Below are 23,047 nucleotides of genomic sequence, written 5' to 3' on the forward strand. Positions count from 1 at the left end.
CAAATCCAAACCCTTTCAAACGTTAACATTTACATTTCATTTACATATGTCCCTCCCTCTCACTTCCTGAATGTTGTAAACCAATCAGCGCTGGGAGGTGGGTAACTGGAATTCTCAGGAGTGCGCTGACTGGCTGGTTTGAAAATAACATGCACAAGAGTTGCCTTTTAAATCTAGTTGTGCTTGCTTGTGTAAGTTGTGTGTGTGATTGTGTGAGGCAGAGGCAGTAGGATAACTTCAGCCAGTTGTCGTCTACGTTTTTCTGACTCCGAGGGCGAATACACAAAAGACAACCCGTTTTCAACGTGTTTAAGGTAAGAAGTATTTTGCTAAATGGTGGACCCTGTTGTAAACAAGTTTAATGCTTTATCATAATATGGTTCGTCCACCACAAGTAGTTTAACAGTTTTTGTATTGACTTGTGCTTTCGTTTGTAATGTACCCATTCTGCATGCCATACTTTGAAATAAAAATGTCAATCAATCAAAACATGGAGGAAAATCTATTCAACGCAAAAGTGGCTGCATCCCATTAAAATGTTAACGTCGTACCAGCTTTTCTGCAGGAGAGCAGCTTTACTGCTTTAGCCCGAAGCGTTTGCTAACGGTTAGCATTCAAGATACTTCGTTGTTGTTAACTGAACGTCGACGGGGCTGACTTTTCATCCATATTTTGCACTAGGTAACTTGTTAAATCCACCATGGGATCCAATCTGTCCAGAGAGAGCAGCACGCTGGCTGTGTCTTCCACGCCAAAACCAGACCCAGCAGTACAGCGCATAAAAAATGAGCGACTCGCTCAGTTGATTGATCCACGCTCTCCTTCAACGGACATTGACCGTACACCCATTCAGGTACATTTTACTTGTCTTGTTGCTATAAATGTAATTCATATTATCAAGCTAGGTTGCCAACGACACTGCTTCGCTCCTGGAGGGGATTGATTAATACCGGTGGGTATTGTCAAGCCCTGATCTGTTTAAATTAATATCACAAAAATCCACCTCATTGTATTTGATTTTTTTTGTTTAAAACGTTGATGTTAAACCGCTATATTCTGAAGTTATACTATCATTCATTGTTAATGGGTGTGTTTGTTCAGTAATGGAGATGGGGGTCTCTGTCTCTCCAGCTCTTCAATAAACAAAACAAAACTGGCAGACACTTCCAATTTCATGTGTGCAATCTGTACCTGAAAGGCTTGTTTCTGTTTTCTAAAGGAAGGAGAAATGGAGACTCCTGAACAAACACTCCTATGAGAATATAGAGCTATTAAATTAAACCTTATTTTAACAAAATTAATATCACCATTTTCTTTTTTTTACTCTTTGAAGTTCTCTTGTTGCTGTCTGATACTTTTGAAATTTAATTAATACAATTGTGTATAAAGTATTTTTGCCTGTGCTTTATTTAGGTTGCTGCAGCTTCTGAAACTTCAAAAGTGGTGACGAATGGATGTGCTCTCCCTTCAGAAGATTGTAGGTCGCCTACAATTGGAATTACCCGTACGCCTGTGAGAGATGAAATGCGAGGTATAATTAGCCTAGTGGAAAAACTTTGTAGAAATACAGTTTCTACTGACATGTACTGTTTGTAGAGCTTTTGCCATGTGGCACTAAAGCATTTAGTACAGATTGTGACATCTCAATCTTGTCTTATCTTGCAGTGACAGTTGGCTCCTTTGCTCGTCGGCTCGGCGTCCTTTTTTACAACGAGGCCGCCAGCGTGTCCGTTGCTCCTCCTGGCAGGTTCTCTAAACCATCCAATCTCAATGTAGAGGAGGAAAAACCCATCGCTGTGCCTGGGGAGCTGGGTTCCATGGAGCCCCTCCTGGCTTGCCTGCCCCCCCAGGACTTTGGCACTATGGCCCAGCATGCTAACCTCCTGAGCACACCAGTCAAGGCTCATCCTCTCAGCACAGGTGACATGAGTCCTTTTGTGCTGCTTGAGGACCTCCAAATAGAGGTTGAGGCTGACCAGACCCTGGAGGAGGCGGAAGAGGCCAGAGAGTCACCCGTCCACAAGAGGCTGAGTATGAGCCTGATAACTTGCCATGAAGGGGCAGCTTCATCACACATATTTGCCGAGGTGCACTGTGACAGTCCATCTCCGGTGGCTGCGGTGGAGAATTCAAGGGTAGGACCTGACCACGCCTACGCCCTTGCCTCTGTCACCCATGAGCCTGCATCTCCCCAGTCTCCTGTCCAGCTTGATGGGCCTACAGTGACAGAAGTGTCCGTCTCTTCTGAGCAGCTTGAAGAGGCACGGGTGTCTTCCTCCATCGAAACAGAAGAGTCACACACTGTACCAGAGCCCCTCATGCTTCTTACTACCACAGCTGATCTTGAGCCCCACACCTCCGTTGCCCTTGAACCCCAAACTACCCCTGCTGCCCTTGAACCCCAAACTACCCCTGCTGCCCTTGAGCCCCAAATTACACCTGCTGCCCTTGAGCCAATTGTCCCTGAGGCCCAAACTACCCCTGAGCCAATTGTCCCTGAGGCCCAAACTACCCCTGCTGCCCTTGAGCCCCAAACTACCCCTGCTACCCCTGAGCCAATTGTCCCTGAGGCCCAAGTTACCCCTGCTGCCCTTGAGCCCCAAATTACACCTGCTACCCCTGAGCCAATTGTCCCTGAGGCCCAAGTTACCCCTGCTGCCCTTGAGCCCCAAATTACACCTGCTACGCCTGAGCCAATTGTCCCTGAGGCCCAAGCTATTCCTGCTGCCCTTGAGCCCCAAGTTACACATGCTACCCCTCAGCCCCAAATTGTCCCAGAGGCCCAAGTTACCCCTGCTGTCCTTGAGCCCCAAATTACACCTGCTACGCCTGAGCCAATTGTCCCTGAGGCCCAGACTCCTGTCGCTAAGCCTCCAGCTGTTGTTGGCCCCACCCCAAGCCCTCAAGAGGTACAGTCCTGTACTGGTCTCCGCTGCCCCAACCTCAGCTCAATGAGCCCCAGCCAGGTCGTGTTCAAACCACAGTGGCTGGGGAAGGGCTTTGGTGCTACAGGGCAGAGAGCCCGAGGAGTGAAAGCAGGGAGAAGCAAGGGAGGTTCCTCGCCTCTCGCTGTCAGGTTGGCTGTGAAGAATGTGTTCAATGACAACAGGGGACAGTCCACTAAACCCAAGGAGAAAGGTGCGTGCAGGAAGTTTCGTGTTTGTGGCTTTGGTTTTTCAATCTTTAACAAAACGTTTAATTTCTACCTATTTTCAATGGGAGCAGAGTTTTATTTTGTGTTTTTTCAAAATCTGCAAATGGCAACAAACTGCACTATTCCCATTGAAAAGCATTGGCAAATGCTCATAGGTAAAATCCCTGTGCCCTTATCATACACTTCTACACATCTTCATTCCCCAACCTCTGGCTAAACTGTCTGGTGTTCATCCTAAATGAAAATGGCCGCATCAGTGTTGGTAAATGCTGATCCTCCTTCCTCCTTCAGGTAATGCACTGGGTGAAGGCCGATCCCCGCTGCAGATTCTTAAAGCAACTAACTCTCCCAGGGAGCAGTCATCCCAGGTATGCATGCTTATATGTAAATGGAAATAAAAAGATCCCACTCTTCTGAAATGTATCTCAAGGCTGCTCTTTATGACTGACTGGCTAAAATAAATGAACCCAATTAAGTTGATGTGTTTCCCCACCTCACACACTCTTCCCCCTCTCACCTTCTAGATGAAAGTGAAGGTGTCTACCCCAGACAGACAGAGGCTTGGACAGTTGGACCGCAGAACCCTGGCTGTCTCTCTGGACAAGGAGAACAGATGATGCAAATGCTATGCATGGCACTACACCACAATGTGTACAGAATCCTGCCACTTTAATCTTAAGTCTTTTAAATATGTCATTGTGTAAAGTCATCTGCGTTTCTTTGCAGTCTGTTTGTCTTTTTTGTAAATAAATATAAATGTTCTTTTAATTGTTTCTGGTTCTGCTTTTGTTCGCTTGATTTTGCCTGTTAGATTTGAGGCTACTTGGCAACAAATGCAGACTTTTGTTTTTAATTTGTACAATACCTATTTGTCATGTCATTTTATCCAGGCTATGACTGAGGGTGGTTTGAAATGTATTTTTCTTGTCTACTTACTACTTGCATACCTTGTCGCCCACAGCAGAGCAACAAGAAAGGTAAAGTCTGTGTATTATTACAATAAATTCTATGGGTACCACTTAAAACGGATAGGAAAAACAACCCATCTTATAATAGGTCCTTGCTAATAATGATAAAAATGGCTCTTTTCTTACTCAGTCTGTGAGTTTCATAGGAGGGCTGTTCAGAAACCCGTCCACCAGTGACAACAATTTTATCAAGAACGATGGCTTCCATTTTCGCATTGCAACTTTTCATGACTAGAAAGCCTGCATTTTCTATTGGCTTGGATTCCCCATTGATGTCACTGGTGGACCAATCTGAGAATCCCATCGTCAAATATTCGGGAAAACAGCGCCTCCCCTGTTCAGTTGACCCGAGGCAACAGTCTGTCTTGAGAGACTACTGGTGGACAGGTTTCTGAACTGCCCAAACCCCAGCTCTTGAGGCAGAATTGTGCCATTTTATCATTCGTGAGGAGTGAGGACCTACATTGCACTGAGCACTGGCAGTGTTTTACCTACTGTATATACAGAGGACCTCTGCTTGGATTCATGCATGGTGAGTGGGGCACTGACGATCTGCAAGCTCACAACACGCATGTGGACGCAACACTTGCTTGTATAGATCCATGGCTTGCCAGGCCGTGTATATCCACGGCTTCCGTGACAATTTCCTAAACATGAGAGAGATGTGCCATATGGCACGCACGACGATGATTCGATCCATTCACACCTCTCGCTCTCTCTCTCCTCACATGACCATGAAATGGAAAGCAAAATACAGCACGATATAGTTTCACATGCCACGCATAGACTTGTTGGTGTAGGCTACTGCGCAATGGCATTTGGCCTGGGTCCTTATTGGTATAGGTTAATATCCACAGTTTCTCTGTAGCGGTCCGCAATTAACCTATTGTTCAAGCTTCACACTCCAATACAAATGAAACTTTTTGAATAAAGGTTGTACACATCAGTTAAATTAACCTCAATCCCTAATTGAGGCTTGGGCACTACCCTATACCATCTCTCTATATCATTTGATAAGCATATTAAAAACATGACTTGTACACCCAATGAGGGTGTACATTGCGCTGAGCACTAGCAGTGTTTTACCTATTGTGAGGACCTCTGCTTGGATTCATGCAAGTTCTCAAAATTAATGAAAATCTTTAGAAAATAGCAGATCTACTTGTAGAAATATATAGCCTAGGGCTGAAAAAGTGGTTAATGTATGTTTTGTAATAATCAAAATCTACAAAGAATCTGGTAACTATAGTTTTCAAATAATTGTAGTTAGTAAAAAGTACATTTGTAGTAGTAAAAGTAAAATAGAAGTAAAGGTATTGGGCATCAAAGTAACTAAAAATTGTACTCCGTAGGTCCGTAGGTGCCCTTTGAGAGCGGTTTTGAAGGAGTCAAGGGATTCACATGTCTTAATGACTGTTGGTAGGGCGTTCCACATTTTGGTGGCATAGGAGCGAAAATAATTTAGTCGCTTGTTTGTTGCACTCCCTCTGGTGTTGTGGGTGTGTGTGTGGACATGATATGCTATGCTGATTTACGATTACGAAATGCTTCTGTATTGATTGATTGATTGATTGAAATCTTTATTAACAGTTTGCAGAATTACAGTACATTTCAAGCACAAACTCAATACAAAGACTGTTAACTGTGAGTGGACGACCCAATTAAGCCTTACACTTGTTTACAACAGGGTCCACATTGTTCAATTCATCAAAACATTTAGAGACAAACAAATAGACACTTCTATGTAGTTAAAGAACAGAACAGGAATTCATCATATAGGAAGCGAAAAGGGAAAAAAAGTATATATACAGTGAGGGGAACAGGGGGATAAAAGAAAAGAAAACAAAAGACAGAGTGTAGGGCGCCTGCACACAACACCATGCGTTGATGCCATGTGTGCATATGTGCAGGCACCCAACACCACGTCCATACAAAAACATAGTACAATCCATAGTACAAAGACAGAGTGTAGGGCGCCTGCACACAACACCATGCGTTGATGCCATGTGTGCATATGTGCAGGCACCCAACACCACGTCCATACAAAAACATAGTACAATCCAGATACAAATTCAGCTTTTACAGAGGCCAGTTTCGAATTGCAGCCATCCGTAGGTGCCCTTTGAGAGCAGTTTTGAAGGAGCCAAGGGATTCACATGTCTTAATGACTGTTGGTAGGGCGTTCCACATTTTGGTCGCATAGGAGCGAAAAGAATTTAGTCCCTTGTTTGTGCCGAATCTGGGTTGTACATGGTTTGTTGCACTCCCTCTGGTGTTGTGGGTGTGGACTTCGTTTACATTAAGGAAGTATTTAGACAGGTACATGGGTATCTTGGTGGTGTATCTAATCTTGTGGACCAGACCCATTGCAAGATGCTGTACTCTGTCGTCGACCCTAAGCCATCCCAGCCTGTCAAAGTGGGCAGGGGTGAGGTGGGTTCGGGGGGTGAGGCCAAGTAGGAGCCTGACCAGTTTGTTTTGGGAGGTCTGGAGCCTTGTTTTAAGGGCCTTTGAGGTGCTGTGGTACCAGGAGGTGGATGCATAGTCAAAGAAACCTTGTACAAGGGCTCCTGTTAAGGTCTTCAAGGTGTTTTTGTCGACCAGTGAGGAGATCCTGTAGAGGAATCTTGTTCTTTGATTGACTTTTTTGATTACGTTGGTGGCCATCTTATCACCGGAAAGATTGGCCTCCAGGATGGAACCTAGGTAGGTAATTTGATCCTTCCGTGTGATAATATCATCACCAACTCTAACCAAGAAGCCATCTGCCTTTTTGAGATTACTATTTGATCCGAAGAGAATGGATTCAGTTTTTCCCAGGTGTAAGGATAGTTTGTTATCAGCGAGCCAGGTGCAGATTCTACCGAGTTCAGAGCTGAGGGTCTTTTCAACCTGCAGTTTGTTCCTGTCCGAGACCAGCAGTGCTGAGTCGTCTGCGAACAGGAACAAGTTGCAGTCACAAGCTGAAGTCATGTCGTTTACATATATTAGGAACAGTAAAGGCCCTAGTATGCTTCCTTGTGGGACGCCACAGCTCACTGGGAGGGGGGGGGACAGTGTTCCGTTCACTTCTACCATCTGTTCTCTCCCCTCCAGGTAGGATTGCATCCAGCTCACTGATGTGCTATCAAGGTATGGTTTATATACTATAGCAATTGTAGAATTGGTCACATTCACAGCTACATCAACATTATTATCTGTTGACAACAGATAATAATAGCTAAATCGAACTATTTTTGAAAGTATTATGGAAATGCCTGTTGAATTCAAAGAGCGGTGGTCTCTGGTGGCTATATGCAAGTATTGCACTTCCATGTACAACTACAGGCTAACAGGAGGCAGCTGAGCCAAACAATGAAAATGCACTTTTAAAGCTAGTATGAAAACATAATTAAAAAAAGTCCTGACCTGGCCTAGAGTGGCCTCTGGATAGTAGAATCAAAGTTTTCAATCTGAATCTGAATTAAATAGGGGTGTGGCTGGCTGTAGTGTAGCTGGCTGTCTGGCATCAGCTATGGCCGGGATGATATATTTCCCCAAACCTTCTGGATAGCTAGTAGTCCCTCCTCCTCCTCTCCCTCTCCTCTGGACTGTGTTTGGAGTCGGACTGGAGGACCATGGCGCTGCACTCAAATCACTTCACTGTGTACGTGGCGCTGAACAACTTTATATTATTACTATGTGATTTGACCGTGCCTGCAGCCGGCAGTGGCATTTCATCTGTCTCGGGGCTCTTGCAACCCTATGATCATTTGTATTACTCCGGAGTGCGGGCATACTTCGCCGAGGAGTGGGAGAAGGCAGCGGAGTTGCTGGAGAAGTCTATCGCGACCAAAGACGCACTGGCTCGGGTTCGAAGGCAATGCCATGGCGAATGTATCAAGGCCGGACAGGATGCACTTAATAAACTAGGTACAAATCTTGTGTGTGTTGTGTCTGTGTCTGTGTGCAGTGGTGCAAAACCTAAAGTACTCGCATTTTATTATTAGAAATATATAGCCTAGGGCTGAAAAAGTGGTTAATGTATGTTTTGTAATAATAATCAAAATCTACAAAGAATCTGGTAACTATAGTTTTCAAATAATTGTAGTGAGTAAAAAGTACATTTGTAGTAGTAAAAGTAAAGTAGAAGTAAAGGTATTGGGCATCAAAGTAACTCAAAATTGTACTCAAGTAAGTACATACATGAGTAAATCTACTGTGTGTGTGTGTGTGTGTGTGTGTGTGTGTGTGTGCGTGTGTGCGCATGCGCATCACACACATAACATACAGTACATGTTAGTTTCAGTTACATATCAGTTTATTGCATAGATATGTTACTACTACTACATCCCACAGCTTGATAATAAGTAGCTAGGCACTGTCCAGACAGATCAGACCATCGATGATTTGATTGTACAGTTTAATACAGTGCAATAGCTCATTTTGTATAACATACCGTTTCAAAACCAAAATGTGACAGAAGACATTAGTATAAAGTTTGAAAGTCTAACACAACATAATGCATTCCATAAGACTAATTGGTTGTTGTTGGTCATATTGACTGATGACGAGCCACTGCACGAACCTCTAACAATATTGTTTCCCCCACATGGTTCCATCAGACACTGAGGAGGGGAGTGTACGGGACCTGTGGGCTCTGGACTGGGTCCAGCAGAGGGCAGAGTGTGTGAGGTTCTGTGTTGGACGGGCTGTCAGCACAATGGGACAGCAACCTGTCTCTCAGGACATCGAGTATGAATTCATCAGCCGCAACGCCTACAACTACCTGCAAGTCACATACTACAAAGTACGTTTTCCCTTAAGGGATGATTATACTGTCTGTAGGTCTAAACTTTAGACCTGTAATCATCTTTAGACTAACGAGTATCCTGTCTTGTGTGTTTATCTGGAGCAGCCCACTGCAACACAACATATACATTTAGTTTAATATGGCAACAAAAGCAGCTGAATCCTGACTAATGAAGGTTAATTTGTTTTATTTTTCTTTCTTTTTTTCTGAGTACGAAAATCGTACTCAGGATTAGCAGTGACAGTGTACGAGGGAGGGTACAGCAAGTCTAAACTAAACTAACAATAAAAACAAAAAGACAGATATATATTCTGCTCACTGAATTGATGTTATTATAATATTACATTCTTTATAGATAGACATTGATCTATGTTTTCAAAAGTTTGTAATGATATCAAATTTGTATTTACTGGTACTACAGAGTGTAGTAAATGTTGTGCCACAACTACATTATATCACCTTCCTCCCTTCCTTCCTTCCTTCCTTCCTTCCTTCTTAATTCTTCGTACTTTCCCCCTGAAAAGTTTAAAACTGTTCAAGGAATTGAAGGAATGTGTGATGAATGTGCTCACACTCAAGAGGCTCAGTTACAAGCAGGCACTCTTAGGGCCGATTCATACTCCTATTTTAGAGCCGAATAAAAGTCGGTTCGGGGGGGTGGGGGGGGGGGGGGGGGGGGGGTACCGTCCATAGTCGGCTCTTCGGTGCTACTGAAAATTTCTGACGAGCCAAAATCATTTCGGCACTACAGCGCCGAAACAGCGGTAAAATAGGAGTATGAATCGGCTTCAGAGGAGCTCCTGTCCAGAGGACACCATAGATTTGTTTGTATGAAACGCCTATACAAGAGGATAGGCGTTTCAGCCTGTGGCTCATTTTGTCCGCAGTTACAAAAGTTGCAGAAGGCTGCATCGGCAGCTCACACGTACTTTGTGGCCAACCCCAACCACCTGGAGATGAGGAACAACATTGAGAAGTACAGACGGATGGACACAGTGAAGGAGGAAGACTTCCTGGACAGAGAGATGGAGGCAGAGAAACACTGGGTGAGGAGGACAGGAATGGTCCACAGAAACGGTTATTTAGGCTACTCGCGACCTATGCAAATTGGTCAGTGACCCAGAAAGGGGTCCTCCTGACTTACTGTTTGGAAAACGGGGCTGTATGGAATTGATAGTGCAATTGAAACACTGAAAGATTAGAAACAATGAGAAAATTATTCAAGATAAGAAACAAAGACACAACTATATTGGACAACAGAACACCTCCTGTTGGAAATCACGATAGTAATGGAAATGGGATCATTTGAAATAGTTCCAATGGAGTGCGCTTCGCTCTGGAGGTTTCATATATCCCTAGCTATAGATCAATTCACCACCAAAACGTGAATACTTTGAGTTTGAAAGGTGTCTTTTAAATACAGATTACTTACTGACTCACTTTTCAAAAAATATCTTTTCTGTTCCCCTCCATCCATCCAACATCTCCAGACTCTGTACGATTCTGCCCAGCAGTTCGAGGGGTCTTCTGACTGGGCCCAGGCAGTGAAGGCGTGGAAGCAGTGTGTGAACGAGACCCTGAGGCAGACAGAAGAGTGCAGGGTCCAGTGCGAGATGGCGTCCCAGCTCCTGCCTGAGGACAGAGGAGTGGACGCCGGGGACGGCAGTGTGTTTGAGAAGGCTGCAGGTACAATGGAAAGGCACACACAAACCGGCCAAAGTCATGTTACGGCATGGCTCTGTAGTCTGTAGAAGGCTCATAGCTATCTGTATCTCTCTAGGTCGTCCTCAGACGAGCCCTCCGTCGTCCGGTCTTACTGGTCTGCATACAGTACATCTGGCCAGCTAGTTGGTGCTTTGCGCTTGTTTATGTTTATGTACTTTGAAATATTTAACTTGCTTATTTTAATAACTAGACTAGGTGCCACCGGCTTACTCGGGAACGATGCAAGTTGGGAATGCATTGCCCACCCGGTTATGCAGTACCCGTTGTACCGAGCTGTCTGTGTCCCTTTTACACCCATGCCCATATATGGAGGTCTGTCTGTGTGTCTGTCTGCCTGTGTCACTACTAACAGCAAAGTTACTCGTCATCAGTTACAGTTGTGCTTCATTCACGTGTTTGGTCTCCTCCCACCAGCTCTGTCCCTCTCCCTGCTCTCCTGTCAGCAGAACTGTGTGATCCAGGTCGCCACGCGACCCGGAAGAATTTCTGCTCAGGAGGACTTCCTGCCCATGCAGCTGGAGCATTTGCATATCGCCCAGTTCAAAGGTCAGAGTTCAGATGTCATATTGAATTTATAGTCATGCATTAGTGTAACAATCACACAGTGCCCTGTTCAGTCTAGCTAGTTTTAGTCTAGTTCATCTGCATTGTATTAGGTGTGTGTGTGTGTGTGTGTGTGTGTGTGTGTGTGTGTGTGTGTGTGTGTGTGTGTACGTGTGTACTCTGGTGTCTTCCTCATATCTCCCGCTGTATTTGATCTTTCTTCCTCTGTGAAGCAGACTTTGTCCTCCATATTTAGCCTGTCTGGTTCTCTCCACACAGCTGGCGATGTGGGCGGGGCGGTGCAGACACTCCGCTCCCTCCTCCTTTTCTACCCCACAGACACAGACAACCTGGGCAACCTGCAGCTCTACTATGACACACTAGGGGGAGACGCTGAGTCACAGGGTGCACAGCCTGCTCGGGTAACACCTATGCTGAAAATGTTAAAGTGTGTGTGTGTGTGTGTGTGTGTGTGTGTGTGTGTGAGTTGAAGAATGACATGGGTAAAGCTGGGGGTGATAGAACTAAACCTCTTGTGTTTGATATGAATTGAATATGGTTGACTCTTGTGTTTGATATGAATTGAATATGGTGGACCCTGATGTAAACAAAATAAAAATGTCATGGTTTTGTCCACAAATTAGCAGTTCTTGTACTTTTTTGTGCTTTCGTTTGAAATTCTACATACTGTGCAGTAACATTTTCAATCGCTCAATGTGTGTTTGTCTGTCATACAGGAGATTGTCACGTATGTGAGTCGGTCTTTGCAGGAGAAAGAGCTACTCTATTTTGGCATGGAGAATCTAGACTTCAGCTTCAATGACCCAGTAAGTAATAGTGTACTTCCCACCAGGCCAGCACAGGACCCAAAACCTGTGTTCCAATGTGAAATCAGTAACTTACATGTCGCAGGCATATTGTTTTTGTATAACTTCAGTACCTGTTTCCATGTAGGATCTTTGGACTCCTGAGGATGTAGTGCCAGAGACCCTTCGAGAAGCCTGGCGGTGAGTCACATACAGTAGGACAATCTATGTTTTAATGTTTTTATCTTTATTCTAAGCAAGGCTTAAAGCAGAGAGGGAATATGCGCCAGACATCGTCATCATACCCGGAAGTTGTGTGGGAATGCCTACTGAGTGGCAAAAAACTATTTTCTGGCCTTGACAGCCCATACATCCAATCAGAAAAGTATTTTTTGATTGCATTAAATGACTTTAAACAACATTAAATTCACTTTGCCACTCGATTTGCCACTCGATCTGCCATTCACTTTATGCATGTGCATACCCTCTATTATGGAAACAATGCAAAGTCCAATTTATATTCATATTTATACTTTGTTGCATAAGTATGAAATTGCAAAAGTAATCTTTTTAATTATTTTCTTATAATAGCTCAGCGATATAATCTTCCTATTTATTGTCCTTCAGAGCAGAGAAAGAGAAAATGAATGAGAAGTTGAAGGCCGGAGAGAAGGAGGTGGAGATGGATGACAGTGGGTTCTATGCAGGTAGGACACCTCCGGTCAGCCTTGTGGTTTTCAACCTCTATTCAAATCATTGAAGCCATTAGCCCATTTTTGACCTGAGGCCGATTCTGAGAAACAGTTTTCTGAAAAACCTATGTTTCTATGTCAGTGGTGCACTGGGCCCTAGTGCTGCTCAACCTTTTTCATGTCAAGGACCCCCAGAATTATCTGTAATTGGCCCCCATCTGAAAATATGTTTTTCCAGGGACCCCCCAGAAGCTAAGATTTTCGCAAATAACTGAAGTATAACATAATGCTTTAAACACCAAAAAGGTGTTCCCGTCCAAAATGGGTTTGAGGAGTCCCTATCCACATCTGAGAATGATTGAGGCCAGACATTTAAATGATTAAATACCACTGAACTGTACCCTGTTTTCTTTCTCACTTTCTCTGTCTTTGTCCACTCTCCAGGGGGTTCGATTCCCCAGGTGGGCGTGACCATCGCAATGGACGATGACACTTTGAATGGAACCAATCGTGTGGTACTGGACGGAGTGATGACACAGGAAGAGTGTGACGCAGTGCTGCAGTTAGCAACAGTACGGTGGTTTTGATGGTTTTTAATTATTTTAATTATATTAAACTATAACTAGTGCTGTATATTTTCTCATTTAGTGCTGTATATTATAATGATTGTTTTGACAATTGAGCTATTGATGTTTGTGCACTGCAACAACTAGGCAGGACGTGTGTGTGTGTGTGTGTGTGTGTGTGTGCGCGCGCGCAACAATGCATGTGTGTGTGTGTGTGTCATAGACATGCGACGCCCCACCCAACTCGGCCTACATTAATTTCTTGATTTTCTTCATTCCATTTCCTCTTGCCTCTGATAGGCTGCTGCATCAGCTGGAGATGGTTACCGAGGGCGACGGTCCCCACACACACCCCATGAGAAGTTTGAGGGTCTGACTGTCCTCAAAGCTTTAAAGGTGGAGAGAGAGAGAACATTTTAAATTGTTGGGTTCATAGTACTCTACCACTATACATATTGGGGAGAGGACCCAAAATGTACTGATCAATATTACTGTAATTCTAGAAGGTCATGGGTTCGATTCCAGCTGGGGTCGCTGTGGGCGCTGGGGGTGTGTTCATCAGTGCCCATACCCTCGGTGGGGTTGGCAAAAGGGCCTTTCTGTTTGGAGTTTGCATGTTCTCCCTGTGTCCCATAGGATAGGTACCATCACAAAAAAAACATGCAGTAATCCTGGTCTCTATACTGCCTTCCCCTCGACAGCCGGCGCGCCTCCGTCTTTCAGCAGCCCAGTCTAGCCTGGGCAAGAGACTGAGCTCCATTGACTGGGCTGCCCAACAGAGCTACACTTCTGTTAAGGGGCGCGTTCTAGTGAGTGCACGTGAAAACATATTGGTTCTACGAGCATGACACCAGCAGTAGCTAGGAGCTAGTGCAGTGAAACATAATTTATCTCGCTCAGCAAAACCGGACGCACCGCGGTGGATACGAACACAGTTTCCACAGTGGTAGACACTTACTTCACCCCTGCCATCTGAGGGCCTGTGAACCAGTCTCTCTCTGTCTGTCTCCTAGTCTGAACGGAATGGCATGATGAACCTGTATCTCCGTCTCCTTCTCCCAGTATGCTCAGGATGACATGGTGAACCAGTCTGATGCCAGGTTGTTACATGAGCTGGGAGAGAGAGTGAGAACTTTGCTTCACTCCTACTTCAGGAGCCCGTCTGGACTTTTCATCACCTTCACGCATCTGGTCTGTCGCACCGCTATCACAGGTACCGTCTGTCTACACAGCGACCCTCACCCAAGCCACCTGCATTTTATGTTGCCCTTGTGTGTTCTAGAGTTGCATTGTGTATCCACAACTGTGTAAGCAAAAGTAAGATTTCCACATTATTTGCACATACAATAAAACAAAGTGTAAAAGGATTAGAACAGTACATTTGAATGGAAAGAAACAGAAATGAAAAAAAAACAAACATGATGTACCGTAAAGGCGAAAGTACCAAAAGAAAAGAAGAAAATTATTAGACTTTTGTGTTACACATCAAGATGGCTTTCATGGATACTTGGATAAAGAAACTGTTGTCCAAGGATGCTCTAATCCACATCTACCAATGCCTAGGTGAATATGAAAAAAATCACTCCTGTGTTGAGTGAGGGGCGTTCATATCATCGTACATCATCACGACGTAACGTGTCTATTTGCTCGTCCACATATGACGTACCGTACATTCTCCATTCATTGTCAATGGGAATGTAATGTTTGTGTAGGACAAAAGCTACACTAATAGCTGAATATAGGAGGGGCTAACGCCCCTCAAAAACAACAACCTGAATGTACAAGTCTTTTAAATTATTTTTCTACTGTCCCAGGGGACCAGGAGGGCAGACAGGACCTGTCTCATCCCGTCCACGTTGACAACTGTCTCCTAGAACCAGACACCAGACAGTGTTGGAGGGAACCACCGGCCTTCATACACAGAGACCTGAGGTACTTAACGGCTATTGTTTGCACCATTATCGCTAGTGCAGTACAGTCATGCCTTTTACCAGAACGTGTACTGCTATGCCATGCATTACTGTACCTCACAAAAATATTATCCATTATTGTCCATGAATGTCCTAAGTATATAGTTTGCATACCGTAAGTTGTCATTGCACGGTTTGCACCACATGCCAGCAAAATACTTGTATGAATGTCATAATTACGAATAAAGTATAGCTGATTCTGAAGTTCATTTATTGTTGAAGATTAAATTAGATGTTGAAAACATATATATATATTTTTTTTAACAAAGAGTGAGATAACCAATAACACTGTCTTGAAACGAATAGTATTTGATTTATTACAAGACACGGTCTGTTACTTTAACCCATTTTGGGCGGAAACCCCTTTTGGTGTTTGCATCATGTCATGCTTTAGCTATTGAAAAATAGCAGATCTACAAGCTCATAGCGTGCCACCGAGTGGCGCGCTACGAGCTTGTAGGTCTGCTATTTTTGAAAAATCGTGAAAATGCGGCACAAATCTTTGAATATATATTCTTTCAGACCCTAAATGGGTTAAGGAATTCATTGAAAGTGTACAGTAATTATTTTATTCTGCTATACGAGATAATGATTTTAATTTGTGCAAATTAAGGCAGGATACAAGATTGGATGCCTTCCAAAACTCATGTTAGGTTTATTGGCTACTTGGAGCATATTGTGTTCAATTTCGCCCACACGACCATAGATATATTTTGCCATGCATTCATTGCATGACTAACCTCAAACCCATTTCTTTCTACACAGTGCCATTCTGTATCTGAATGAAAACTTTGAAGGGGGGGAGCTCTTCTTCACGGACAGGGATGCAAAGACTGTAACAGTAAGTGGCTTCACCTTGATTGTTTTGAACCTTTATGTACGTGATTGACTGTCTCTTTTGACCTGCTTCACGTTCATACAGTTGCCTATACTGTTCTCCTGTTGGTTACTGAACAACTTCTCTGGAGTCGTTGGGGTGAGAGGTTAAACACCTTGCTCTTGTGAAAATAGCAGAACTACAACCTCACAACACCTCACATATAATTTGTGGACCCCCCCCCCCTATAGACTTAGGTCTATATATTGTGCAACGCCACGCCACCCCTTATCCCTAAACTTATTTGACTTTATTTTTATTTATTTTTAAACCTTTTAAAATAGTTCAAATGGCCGATCTACAAGCTCACAACATGTTGATGTAGATCAGCTAGTTGAACTATTTCAAAATGTTTTTCAAAATAGTAAAAAGGGGTAGGTAAGATATGGCCCAATATATCAGCTGAACCCGGTGAGCTCTTTGATACGTTGTCTCTCTGTCTCCAGGCCCGGGTAAAGCCCAGCTGTGGTCGTCTGGTAGGTTTCTCCTCTGGTCCAGTCAATCCTCACGGTGTTACTGCAGTGACTGCAGGCCGGAGGTGTTCGCTCGCCCTTTGGTTCACCAAAGACAAGCTTCACAGAGACATGGTGAGTTATAATAATAATACAATAATAGCTCAGAATTGTGTATGTAAAGGGGGGCACCTGGTTGCTAGGCCAGTTAGTGCACACACTGCACAGATCATTATGCTCCTTATGAGTGTGAGGACCAAGGTTTGAATCCGACTTCTGTCTTGTCTCACTTAAGACAAAAATGGAAGAAAGTTAGCTTTCAAATTATTTAGCAACCATCAATAATATTGATGGTTGCTAAATAATTGGTGCAGTTAATTCCCCCAAAATGCAGTTAAGTATATTATACTTAACTGCATTTTGGTTAAGTACATTATACTTTTTGGGGGAATTAACTGCACAGTTGCATGTAGGTGACAAATATGTCATCGGCATTATTGGTCGTTTCCGCAGTGACACAGGTGTTTACGTAATGAGACTAGCTGATCAAAATGCACATTTTCACATGCTGTCATACATTAGGGTGCCACGCCTAGTCTTTATATCATGTCAGGGGGGAAAAAACATATAGAACTTATTTATAAAATGTACATCATTTTGCTAATAAAGTTTCTGCCATCCTGCAAATCCAAGGGCTATCCTGCGGAAAATGTTGTGCTAACAAGTCACTTATTTCAAATGGTAAATACCGGTATCTTATGGAAAAACCTTTCTCCTAACGCTTTAACTTTTTTCTTTTTTACTTGTAAACTCTCTCTTGGTTTTCATTTGACATTCTCAGATACTATGTTGTCTCCTTGTTTCATATAGTGCCCAGTACTGTGGAAATCAATTTTAATCTACCGCCCCACTACCTTCTGTCACTTTAGGAGCGAGAGGAGGCCGAGGCCCTGTGGGCTGCAGGCGGGCAGGGCGTGGTGCCGCAGGAGGAGGAGGGAGGGAAGGGCACCAGTGGGGGTGCCAGGAGTGGACGACAAGGGTCGCCCAAGGACAGGAGCAGAGGGACAGTTACTGGGGCCAAGGAGGAGCTGTAAGAACCGTGAGCAGAACACAACGGATGGACTGAACTGCACCAAAATAGGTTGACATTTTCACACAATGAAAAGGAAATGGGTTTTTTTTTAATGTGAATGGGCTGGACCTGTCAGTGATGTGATTTGTAATATACTTGCCTCCATGCTCACGTACACTGCGGCGTAGGGTGTCTGGTGTCTTTCTCCTTCCCTGTGCTGGCCTCCCTCTCAGCTCTATCACTGATAAAACGCAGGCAACCCAGAGGTGTGCACACAGCTGTGCCGTCCATTGAAATGCTGTGATTTGTGATGATGGAGTAGCAGTAATTGCAAACGGAAAGACATACAATATATACAAACTTTTAATTTATTTAAACTGAGTTCGGGTAATTGGGGAGTTGAAGTACAGGTGGATGGATCTAGCACAATATTCAACCAGTGATGGGTGTGAAAAAGCCATTCTAGGGCAAGGGTCTTCACAGTTTTTCAGGCCAATGACCCCTTAGTTGTGAGAGAGATGAAGCAGGGACCCCCACTACATATTGTATAAAATTGTGTGGTAGATTAAACCTTTGCATAGACTTCATATACTTGTTTGACAGCAATATCATCAGTGTTGTGTAAATTCATATATTTTTTGTTTGTTTACACATTATATTTTATATTAATAATGTGTATTTTAACCACTTAAACCACCCCCCCCATATTTGGTAAACATATTTTGGCTCTGTACTTGGGCTGCTCTTTTTTTCCACCACACCAAGTACCTAGTAACACAGAGAACCCCCTAGCCTAGAGGTACCGGACCCACTGTTGAAGACCCAGTACCTAGTAACACAGAGAACCCCCTAGCCTAGAGGTACCGGACCCACTGTTGAAGACCCAGTACCTAGCAACACAGAGAACCCCCTAGCCTAGAGGGACCCACTGTCGAAGACCCATGTTCTTGGGGATTTAGGAACATAAAGTACATCCCCAATCATGAAACACCCTGACACACACACACACACACACACACACACACACACACACACACACACACACACACAGCATGCGCGTTTGTATATACAGTATGAATATGAATGAATAATGTGTAACAGTGTCTCCCACTCCGGGGTAAATCATTTGTGCATTTGTATCCGTAGCTCTGCTGTAGGCCTATGTGCCTTACTGTATATTGTGCAAAAACGGCTACACCGCTACTGAACACGAATGGAATAAAAGAAGACATAAAAGTGACTTGACAATTATGTGTCCTGCAGTGAGTTGTGGCTGACACAGACAGGGGCATGAGAAACCAAAGGTAAGGAGAGACGGCGTCACAGCAGAGGATATTACAGATAGGTGTGGGCGTGAGAGAGAATCCATTAAGTGATTAGGACAGGCCCCGTTCATTCGTTGGCTCACTTGGCTGCATGCAGATTAAAAAGACTCACTGAAAGCACTATGAATCCGTTTAAAATGTAGTGTGTCAAATGTTTACAACTACATTTGTAACTTTTTTTTCAACCGCTTATCCATAGTCGGGTCGCAGGGGCAACACCTCCACTTCCTCTCCAGAGCAACATTAGTAACTTCCTCCTGGGGGATCGCGAGGCGTTCCAAGGCCAGCGAGTTGATGTAATCCCTCCATCTCATCCTTGGTCTGCCTTCCTGACTGCTGAGAATGGTGAAAGGTGTGTGTTAAACACACCTTTCGATGCAACCTAGACACATCATCAATGTGATATAACCTGGGGTCATCGGGTTTTTCGGGCCTTAAGCAACCCTGACTTGTCCACTGCTATAGAGACAGTTTGCACACTCTCTGCTGGTTGCTTGGAGCACTGCAGTGTCACTCAGGGTGCGCCATCGAAGATCTCTCCCAGGCTCTTACTGGCTTCAGACTGTGACAGAGAGTAGGGCATTAATGTGTGGATGGGAAAAACATAAAACTATGAAATACGGAGATACAAGGTTTCTGCCCAACGATATGTGAGACAGACATGGGATATGGTGTTGAGTCCAACACACTGCACAAGAACACAACCTGCACCCAGAGAACCAGACACAGAAAGAGGTTGAAGTGAGAGGAGGAGAGATAGGGATAGAGTAGTGAGGGGGGGGGGGGGGTAAAGGATAGAAATAGGGAGATTACAGTTAATCCCTCATAAAATGAGTGCATTTGTTTATGAAGCTTAAAAAATCTCCCATTTAGAATATGGAATAGTAATCCAGCTACAGAGATCATTTAATCAGCAGCCACATCCAGCCGAGCCACTCTCTCCCATCCATCTCCCCCATCATGTCCCTCCAATTAAAACAAACAGCAGCACCCTCCCCCTATCCGTCCCCCCCGCATCCCTCCATCCAGTCTATCCTCTCCATCCATCCCATGCATCAAGTATACCGTTTACTGCCTAATATTAACCCTCTCACTACCCGCTGTGTCTTAATCCCTCCAGTGCACTAGAACTGGGTCGCCCAGCTCTGTTTAATGGTGAGTTGGTGACCCCTGTTTTAAACTCCCCCCACTGACACTCTGAAAGCGTGCAACACCTTAAAAGGCAGCGCTAATCTGCCCCTAAATAGGAGTTATGCCGGCATAATGCATCTTAAGCATGCTCGCCACCTAAGTCCTGTTAACTGTCTACCGTTCTAATTATATGGTGCAATAATGACAATATTGTCATCGAACGCATGGCCGGGATCTTTTCCTGATTGCTGTGTGAATGAGCAGAAATGATGTAAGGCCCAAGAGCTTATAGGGGAGGTATAGCCTATACTGGAAAAAGCATCACTGCGTCCTTTTGACGTGGTGACAGTATTAATATCTTATCTTTTTCTTTTTTCATAACAGCTAGGGTTAGGGTCAAAGCAGTTCTTTATGGGTGAAAGTGAGATTTGCCATTTAATCCAGTCATGCTAAACCCCAATCCCCCCCGGCCACCCACACTCCCAGAGACCCTTTGTTTAAAATGGGGCTACGAGGGTATCAGTCTGTCTAGTGTCCATTAATGGGGATCCGCTCGTCATTCCAACGGTGCACATGTAGTGCATTAGTCCGACAGCGTGGCTTTGCGTGCCGTTAGGGTTAGTTTATTTTGTGTGTGTGTGTGTGTGTGTGTGTGTGTGTGTCTCATTTTTCACCTCTTTCTTTGTAAACTGGACCAGTGAGTTGGGTCAACACTTTCAAACCACACAGCTTAATTTTTCACACCATTGCCTAAACCCCACAACATGAATGTAGGTGATAGTCAAGCTACCCCGACCCCAATCCACCCCACACACACACACACACACAGACTCCATTCTACAGTACATTGATATCGGCATGGCACGTATACATATAATTTATGGTATATAGTTAACCTAGTAACCTAATATTCTAGTTGGTGATATTTTCACATTCAACGCTAATAACTCTTTAACTTGTTTCACTCCTTTAGAGACCTCTCTTCGACTTCACAACACAAATTCATCTTCTCTCCTTGACAGACCCACGCATGCATGCACACGCACGCACGCACACACACACACACACACACACACACACACACACACACACACTATTATAGTCTGTTAGTTTCATCAGAGAGGTCAGAACAGTGTTGCCTGTAGCACAGCTGCCCCTGATTACATTCAGGCTCCAGTGTCTTGTTCCAAGGGCCATTCAGTAGTACTGGTGGACACCCTGAATGTGATAGCTGTCAAACCCAGTTGCTAGCTCACAACAGGAACTCTCCCTCCTGATTGCATAGAGGATACAACCGGCAATGAGCCTCGACTCTACCTCTTTCTTTTCTGTCTGCTTTTCAACATGCTACACATTTCGGCTTAATGCAAAGTATGTTCTAACCAAAAATCTAATTTGATCACATTCAGGTCAACTTGAAGCTAAAGCAGCTGATACCAACAATTAGCCTCCTTCTAGTTGACAGCAAGTCACTTAACTTGGCCTTTTCTGACTTGGGGTGGGGCTAATGGAGTGTTGGATGTACTGGACTAAGTTCCTTGTTAATTTCCTTGTTCTTTCATCAATGAATGATGAACACGGAAACTCAAATGCAAGCACATCTGAGAATGAGAAGACGCAGGTACATTGAAGCCCCTGGTAAAGTGCATTTGAATTTACATGTGTGTTTTTTGATGGAGAGCCATGCTGTTTGTACCAGAAATATTCAATGTCTTGCTGAAGCATTTCACTGACCCATAAGTGTAATTGTGTCATTTACTGTATCTTTCTTTATCTCGTATAATTACACAAAATGTGTCACTAAGTGGTTGGTTGCTGTCTGTTTAGGGCTCCAGGGTTGGTGTATATACAGTAGTAGCATATTTATTATTGGCTTTATCCCTCCTCCTTCTTTCCCCTTATAACTTTCCTGATGATCCTACCTCTCCCCTTTTTTACTTCCTTACTGGAGAGAGGTGGGTGTCTATGTTTTGTTCGAAATAACAAATAATTATTTTTACAGCGTCATTTTGTCGCCCCCAGATTCATTATGTTTTAATTCAGCATTTTATGTGTGGATTGTTGATACCATGTCAGGTATGTAAAGCACTGGATCTCAAACGTTGGGTCAGGACCCCAAGTGGGGTCCCACATTGATAACTGAAAAATGAACATGTACTCTACCCATTAAGTCTGCTTCATTTGTTTTGAAAATGTGTGAATTTCATTTTCTTATTGTTTTTTTTTTAATGTTGTTCCTGGCAACATAATATAGGGCAGGCTATATGCTCCCATTTACAAATGTGTAGCCTACAGAAACACTTCTGTAGTATGTTAAATACACAAGATGGAATGGCAGCTTTGTAAATACATTTTCTAATAAGCATTCCTATCCAAAGATACGTATGCTTTATTTTAAAATATGCTTAAGTTTAGGCCAACTTTATTGCACAGAAAATCAAGTATGGGGTTGCCAAAAAATGGCTCCCATAAAAACATTGAAACTTCCAAACACAACGCACATATCCGTCGGTTACATAAGGTTGCGCAAAAAACTCAAACTTATTTCTGCCAGTGGGTCACAGTGGTCACACACACACAAACACAAGATAACAGGCCGAGGTCTATGACATAGCAAAACATCTGGTCGCTGCACTGTGAACTGCCCTACCCACACTCTCCATCAACTTTCCTTTCTAATATTAGACTGTGCAGGTTTACAAAACAGCACCGCTGCTGTCAGTCACAGAACCAGTTAACTGTCAGAGAGCACCATAAAAAGCCATGTGCCCAGCGCTTCTTTTTAGCCTTTTTCCTGGCGCGACCCCCATCTCCATGTTTTAAAATTCCTTCCCTTCATCGGTGTGTTTCAGATTCAGAAGGCCAACCTTCGCGTGTTTTGATCCCTTGACCAATGATCCACCCAACCTCGTTTGATGTAGCCCCTAGATGTCTCCTACATCTTTTCCTGTCCCTCTATCACTTAAAGCCCTTA

The 23,047-nt window shown here is 43.9% G+C and overlaps 2 protein-coding genes across 2 annotated transcripts; both read left to right on the top strand.

The window, feature by feature from the left end:
* The first annotated feature begins 189 nt into the window (after window positions 1-189).
* cdca3 (cell division cycle associated 3) lies at window positions 190-3,922 on the top strand. Its single transcript, XM_080768610.1, has 6 exons — window positions 190-314; window positions 682-853; window positions 1,414-1,531; window positions 1,666-3,138; window positions 3,446-3,522; window positions 3,679-3,922. The coding sequence occupies exons 2-6, from the start codon at window positions 701-703 to the stop codon at window positions 3,769-3,771; spliced, it is 1,914 nt and encodes a 637-aa protein (XP_080624736.1). The 5' UTR covers window positions 190-314; window positions 682-700; the 3' UTR covers window positions 3,772-3,922.
* Window positions 3,923-7,722: 3,800 nt separating this feature from the next.
* p3h3 (prolyl 3-hydroxylase 3) lies at window positions 7,723-17,794 on the top strand. The gene is made up of 16 exons (XM_080768418.1): window positions 7,723-8,034; window positions 8,727-8,911; window positions 9,802-9,960; window positions 10,405-10,600; window positions 11,054-11,185; window positions 11,462-11,604; window positions 11,920-12,009; window positions 12,137-12,189; window positions 12,616-12,695; window positions 13,125-13,252; window positions 13,547-13,642; window positions 14,309-14,459; window positions 15,061-15,178; window positions 15,982-16,057; window positions 16,540-16,680; window positions 17,475-17,794. Exons 1-16 carry the CDS (start codon window positions 7,740-7,742, stop codon window positions 17,637-17,639), a joined length of 2,208 nt encoding a protein of 735 aa, XP_080624544.1. The 5' UTR covers window positions 7,723-7,739; the 3' UTR covers window positions 17,640-17,794.
* The last annotated feature ends 5,253 nt before the right edge of the window (window positions 17,795-23,047 follow it).

The sequence above is a fragment of the Protomyctophum bolini genome, assembly GCF_963924005.1.
Source record: "Protomyctophum bolini genome assembly, chromosome: 7".
Taxonomy (NCBI): domain Eukaryota; kingdom Metazoa; phylum Chordata; class Actinopteri; order Myctophiformes; family Myctophidae; genus Protomyctophum; species Protomyctophum bolini.

What these genes read in the sequence shown, in the direction of transcription:
- cdca3 (XM_080768610.1), top strand. Translation starts at nt 701, where the DNA reads ATGGGATCCAATCTGTCCAGAGAGAGCAGCACGCTGGCTGTGTCTTCC. An exon ending in TTGACCGTACACCCATTCAG is followed by an intron (nt 854 to 1,413) that starts GTACATTTTACT and finishes TGCTTTATTTAG; the next exon opens with GTTGCTGCAGCTTCTGAAAC. An exon ending in TGTGAGAGATGAAATGCGAG is followed by an intron (nt 1,532 to 1,665) that starts GTATAATTAGCC and finishes CTTATCTTGCAG; the next exon opens with TGACAGTTGGCTCCTTTGCT.
- p3h3 (XM_080768418.1), top strand. Translation starts at nt 7,740, where the DNA reads ATGGCGCTGCACTCAAATCACTTCACTGTGTACGTGGCGCTGAACAAC. An exon ending in TGGAGGCAGAGAAACACTGG is followed by an intron (nt 9,961 to 10,404) that starts GTGAGGAGGACA and finishes CAACATCTCCAG; the next exon opens with ACTCTGTACGATTCTGCCCA. An exon ending in CTGTCCTCAAAGCTTTAAAG is followed by an intron (nt 13,643 to 14,308) that starts GTGGAGAGAGAG and finishes TCCTTCTCCCAG; the next exon opens with TATGCTCAGGATGACATGGT.